The sequence below is a fragment of the Oryzias melastigma genome, linkage group LG13, assembly GCF_002922805.2.
Source record: "Oryzias melastigma strain HK-1 linkage group LG13, ASM292280v2, whole genome shotgun sequence".
Lineage (NCBI taxonomy): Eukaryota > Metazoa > Chordata > Actinopteri > Beloniformes > Adrianichthyidae > Oryzias > Oryzias melastigma.
This window is the reverse complement of record NC_050524.1, coordinates 9726249-9732266: the sequence shown is the minus strand read 5'-3', so window position 1 is coordinate 9732266 and position 6018 is coordinate 9726249. Positions and strand designations below refer to the sequence as shown.

At 36.3% G+C, this 6018-nt stretch overlaps 1 protein-coding gene across 1 annotated transcript; it reads right to left on the bottom strand.

Annotated features, from left to right (window-relative positions):
- Positions 1-109: 109 nt before the first annotated feature.
- Positions 110-5955, bottom strand: LOC112149067 (post-GPI attachment to proteins factor 2). The gene is made up of 6 exons (XM_024276513.2): positions 5573-5955; positions 5311-5484; positions 3582-3831; positions 2257-2363; positions 2068-2176; positions 110-1969 (listed from the first exon to the last, which is right to left on the bottom strand). The coding sequence occupies exons 2-6, from the start codon at positions 5476-5478 to the stop codon at positions 1839-1841; spliced, it is 765 nt and encodes a 254-aa protein (XP_024132281.1). The 5' UTR covers positions 5479-5484; positions 5573-5955; the 3' UTR covers positions 110-1838.
- Positions 5956-6018: the final 63 nt, after the last annotated feature.

Here is a 6018-nt window from a genome sequence, read left to right as displayed (position 1 = left end):
GAACTATTATCAAGTCCAAATGTAACCTGAAATTATGCAGCTTATGAGTGGTACTCGATGTGGGTGCGTCAGAGTTGTTGCTCATTATGGTTGAGAAAACTTCATATAATGAAAAGGACTCAAAAAAGATTTAATTCAAGTGAAAACAATTGCTCAACATTTCATTACAAAGTTACAGCAAACTTCTTTGCCAAAAAACAGCTCAGAAAAGCATAGCAGCTCACAATTATCTTTTTCTGTTAAGTTTAGTGTGTAAGGAAAGGCTAGTGAGTTATTTTGTGGTTATCTGGAAAAATGGTCACTTGGATTTTAACGTATCACAAACACACCAAAAAGCTTAACACTTGTGTATATTTGTAAAGCAGTGAGTACACTGCATTGGAATTTTCCCAGTGACTTATTTCTGATTTTTAAAAGCACCAAGAAAAAAAACATATATTGAAACTATTAAAATGAACATTTTGACATTCAATTTTTTGCACCATATCAAAGCAGAAGAAAATATCAAGTCTGGTGATGATAAAACAGCAAATCTCATGAATCTACAGTTGAAAAAATGAAGTTAAAAAGTCATGTATGAAAAACAATAAATAAAAGAAAAAAATACACATATTTAACTAAGATTAAATACAGGATTTATTTGTGTATATACTGTTCTCAGTAATGGCTACATAAGTCATCTGATGTGACTTCACTTAACATAATTTAATATGTCCTTGACATTATTTATCACTTAAGGCTTAGATAAAAAGATTGAAAAAAGTGCTGTTGTAAGAACCACGTATGTGTCAGCAGCTTAAAAAAAAACTCTAGTCATACTTTTCGTAAAACCTATACATTTTTTGCTTTCTCTTTTTTTAATAAGAATTAGCATTTTGAGTAGTAATCAGGTTAAATTTACCAATTATAAATTTGTACATTTTGCTAAAATACCTGTTAAAATCTGATTAAATACACAAAAATAACCCAGTTTCTATGGCTTAGAATCCAGATTTTCTCACAAAAAGATAAAAAAAAAGAAAAAAGAGGGAAACATTTAAAAACATCATATTTTTTTAGAAACATTTTTTATCCTGTTCTGTCAATTTTCATTTGAAAATATTCAATATTTTACATGACATCATTGTAGTTGTTCCTAAATTAGTGGAACGTTTCTCTTTTGTATATCTTACTAATAACACTTTGTAAGAAATACATGAATTTCTGGGTCATAGTGTAACAATTATTCAATTTAGTAATACAAAATCTCCTTCTCCTTCAAAATAAAATACTTGAATATATTAATTAATACTTAATTTTAAAGTAGGTTAATTTTATTTTTAAACCACGTCTGGTCCTCCTTGTCAAACATCCTCCATTTTCTCAGTCTCTCTCATTGTTTTGACCCATTTTCTTTAATAATTAGGCGTCATTTTTCTTAGCTTTGCAGCCTTTTGAGTGCAAAACCTCTGCAAAAAAAAATCTCAACTTAACATTTGACTTAAGTCCAAACTGAGACTCCATGGTTCCAAAAGGGAAACTCCATGAAGATCCATAAGGATGCAGATTTGTTGGTGCTTCAGACAAATGTCCCATGACCATCTTTCTGCTGTCAGCTATGAATTCACATCTTATATCCCTAAAATAGTTCATCTGAAAACCAAATTTTAAAAAGCTAAATGTCCAACAAGTGTGCATGTTATTTATTTGTGTCCTGACAAGCATCAAGAGAAGCTTGATGCAAATATGTGGAATAGGTCTTCCTTCCCGTCCTCTTCCTCTTCCTCTTGAGCGGAGCAGTTGCTGTGATCGGGTGACTCTATGGCTGGACACTGAGCGTCAAGCCCACTGGGCTTTAGTCAGAAGTTTTTGTTATCTGATGAGGAAACGACAGCGATCTCCCGGCTCTTAAAGTCCCACATGGCCGTGAGGTGGAAGGCCATGTTGGAGATGACCACCAGATACTCAAACAGGGCAAAAAACGTGTAACCTGCCAAAAAAAAGAAAACAGACTTAAAAGTTTTGGACACGGAGCGGGATTTTAACCCCTGATTTTGAGGCTTAGAAAAGATCGGAGAGGACACTCACTTCCTGACTCACAGTACACGTTGTGTTTCCAGTAAAAAAATCCAGCAAAACCATAGAAGCAAAGGTTGAGCAGCAGCAGACGTACTTTCCAGTGGTGCGATTTAGCATCCTGTCAAAAAAAAAAATAATAATAATAATAATTAAAGTTCAAGAACTCCAATTAAATACATTTTAAGTGTCATTTATTACCTCAGGATTTAAGGAATACTTCTTAATAGACTTCCATAAACGGCAGGTTATCAGCATGTAGATGATGGAACTCACAATGAAAAGGACAAAACCTTCTTTGTGCACAACTGGAAAACAGAAAGTAGAGAATTTGCTCAGCTCAGCGTTGTTTTAGTGATATTTATCTAACTAAAATATACATTATCAACAGTTCACATGGAAACAACTTTTTTTCTTTTTTTTGCATTGTAGACAAAATAAACTCAAAACCATAGTTAACCATGACAAGCCCACGTCAAACAGAATAAATCTGCATATATTTCTATATTTTTTTTGTAGTTTATAATTCTTTCTCACTTCAGCTTCAAAGCATCTCACTCTTTTTCAGTATTTGAGGTTGTCATATTTTTAGAAACTTAAAGAATTGAGTTCAGTGGTTTGCTGTTAGTTCATGTTCCCAGAGCAGATGATATCTTAAAGGTAGCGTCTGCTCGTCTTATAGCTGCTATGCCCTCTTTGAAGGCTAGGTGACTCACAAACATCGGCGATAACAATCTGCATGGCTGCACAGACTTTGGCTTCACTTGTTGCAGATAACAGTCGGAACATTTTTTGTTGTTGTTGTTGTTTGGATTGCCTTTTTATCTTCTGAAAAAAAATCAGCAATTTTGTTTTATTTTATCTCTGCTATGCACAAATTAAATTGACTCACCATTTTTTTTTAATAAAGTTTAATGACGCTTAATGTTTTTTAGGGATAATCCACACATTATTTTCATTCATTTGTCTAAGAACTTAAAAAAACTAGAAAAGAACTTGAAATTTCTCAGAAGTCTATGGTGTTTTGAGTTGTAATGACCAGTTTAAAAAAATCATTAAACATATTTTTCATTATTTTTAAACGTAGAATGAAGAAAAAAATAATTTATAATAAAAATGTATAACAAACTATAATGTTGGTTAAGATTAATGAAAGTTAAAACTAAAAAAAGTGTATTTCTTCATCATAAATGATTACTTTTTGTATGCGGTGGACGGTCTGAAGGCCTATCCCAATCTGAAACAGCCGTTCTAAAAGTCCCACAAGCTGAGACAGAAGACTGTATCATAAAAAGTATTTCAATCAACATTTTTTTTGTTCAATTAAAACCAAACCTCAAAAGAACTTGTTAAATAAATCTCTAGACTTTTAAGCTACTCAGTCATGTAGTGTTTGCACTTAATAGTTTTCCAAATTTTAAAACAAGGAAAATGAGCGATTCATATCTCTAAAATACTTTGTCTAAAAATCCCTAAGAATCTTCTCAGATAGGGAACTCTATCTAGAGAGAATGTTGATGACTCACAGTACGTCTCACTGGATGACACGTAAGTGAGGAGCAGGAGACCGATGTTCTCGGAGATGGAGAAGGCCAGGTTCAAGCAGGTGAGTGGGCTCTCGGGGAACCTGGTGTCAAAGCGGATCTTGTAAAATCTGAAATAGGTGAAGGCCACCATGAGCCTCGGTGCGGAGTGCAGTCCGATGCAGAAGCGCCAAATGTAACACTCTGGACTTAAGCTTATTGCGGCACTGATGGATGGCAGGTAATTAGGAACCTGAAAACACACAAATGATTGATTAGATACATTTACAGTACAGTGAGGCAAATAATTGAACAGCCTGTGATTTTTGCAAGTTCTCCCACTTATAAATCATTGAGGGGCTTGAAATTTTTTTCTTAGGTGCATGTCCATGGTCAGATAAATAACATAAAAGCAATAATAATCTGGAAATCACATTGTGTGATTATTAAATCATTTAAATGCAAATAAGCAATTGAACACCTCAGAAAAATCAATGTTAATATTTGGTACAGTAGTCTTTTGTTTGTGTTTACACAGGTCAAATGTTTCTTGTTGTTTTCCACCAGGTTTCCACACATTGTCGGAAGGATTTTGGCCCACTCCCCCACACAGATCTTCTCTAGAGCTGTCAGGTTTCTGGGCTGTCGCTGAGAAACAGAGTTTGAGCTCCATCCAAAGATTTTCTACTGGGTTGAGGTCACAAGACTGGCTAGGCCCTTCCAGAAATGTATGCTTCTTACTCCTTGGTTATCCTGGCTGTTGTATTGGGTCATTGTCATGTTGGTAGACCCATCCCCCACCCGTCTTTAATGCTTTAACTGAAGGAAGGAATCTTGCAATATATGCAGAAAAACACCCCCCATAGCATGATGTTACCACCTCTATGCTTCACAGTAGGGATGGTGTTCTTGGGATAGTACTCATCATTCATCGTCCTCCAAACACAGCGAGTGGAATTCAGAGCAAAACTTTCTATTTTGGTCCCTTGACTTTATCCCATGACTCCTCTGGATCATCCAAATGGTCAATGGCAAATTGTGTCCTGGTCTAAACATGGTACCTTCTTTCAAACCATGATGTATTTGAGCATTACCAACAGTAACCTTGGAAGCAATGGTCCCAGCTCTTTTCAAGTCATTGACCAGCTCCTCCCATGTAGTTCTGGGTTGATTCCTCACCTTTTGGATCACTGAGATCCCACAGGGTCAAATCATATTCAACTTCTTCCATTTTCTATTGATCCAAAGTGGATCTTTTTTCACCAAGCTGCTTTGCAATTGTCCCGTAGCCCTTTCCAGCCTAGTGGACGTCAACAAGTTCGTCTCTGGTGTCTTTGGACAGCTCTTTGGTCTTGACCACATTAGTAGTCTGAGTCTTACTAATTGTAAGGGATGGACAGATGTTTTTATGGAGCTAACTGCCCAAAATTGTTGTTTCTAATTAAGAATAAGCGAATTCTTCTCACTGGTAAACTAAAATATGTATTTGGAGCAGTAATAAATCCTTTTAAAAATCATACAAAGTGATTTCCAGATATTTCTTTAGATTATGTACATTTTAGCCCTTTTGTGATTTCTAAGTGGGAGAACTTGTTTTGATTACATGTTGGTCAAATATGTCTTTGTCTCACTAACCATGGAAAGAAAAAGCACAGTAAAACATGTATAAAGTTGATCAAATCACCAAGAACATCACATCTGCAAAGCTTTGGGGGATTTTCTTGTAAATTACCTGGCAATGTGTACCAGTAGCATCTTCAAAATGAAAGATGAAGGATATGACAACACATGCTATTAGTCCAAGCAGTGGCAGGGACACAGTTCCCAAAGCGCAGGCACTAAATGACACCTTGATGTCCAGAGGCCTCTCGTGCAGCAAAACACCCGAGCCTTGAAGCATGTTTGACTGGAAGGCAGAGAAGGTTTCTAAATCGAGCTTGTGTGGAGATCAAAGGCGTTTGGAATTAAGAAACGTGAGCCTACAGTCTGCCTACCTTCACCCAGTTTAACCTGCGCGTAATTTGCAACAAAAACGCGCTAATCAACGTTTCCTAGAATATTCCAGATCCCACAGGAGTAGTGAGGAGAATTCCACTTGAAATGTTATTGTTTTCCGACATCTTCAGATGCTCAGATTCGTTTAAGGAGAATGCGATCAGCAGCTGCGGATGCAGTTTTCCTCCTTAGTGGATGAAGCAGCAGCAGCAGGATGAACGAGGGGGCGGCGATAGATGCACCCGGAAGAGAAAAAAACGTACATTTGTGATGAAGGGACTCAATTAGTTTACATACCATAATTCGAGTGCTGAATAACACGCAAACTATTAAATTATCCGCTAAACGCAGGATGGGAGCGCGCAAACAGCGTGGCTGTCAGTAGCCGCGCGCTCTCCATGGTGCTGAAACAAAATTTACGGTTTTATTTATGCATATTTTAACC

Coding starts and splice junctions, on each gene's coding strand:
- LOC112149067 (XM_024276513.2), bottom strand. CDS start 5,478: ATGCTTCAAGGCTCGGGTGTTTTGCTGCACGAGAGGCCTCTGGACATC. Junction 3,832..5,310: donor CTACTGGTACACATTGCCAG/GTAATTTACAAG, acceptor GTGTGTTTTCAG/GTTCCTAATTACCTGCCATC. Junction 2,364..3,581: donor GTCATCCAGTGAGACGTACT/GTGAGTCATCAA, acceptor TCTGTTTTCCAG/TTGTGCACAAAGAAGGTTTT.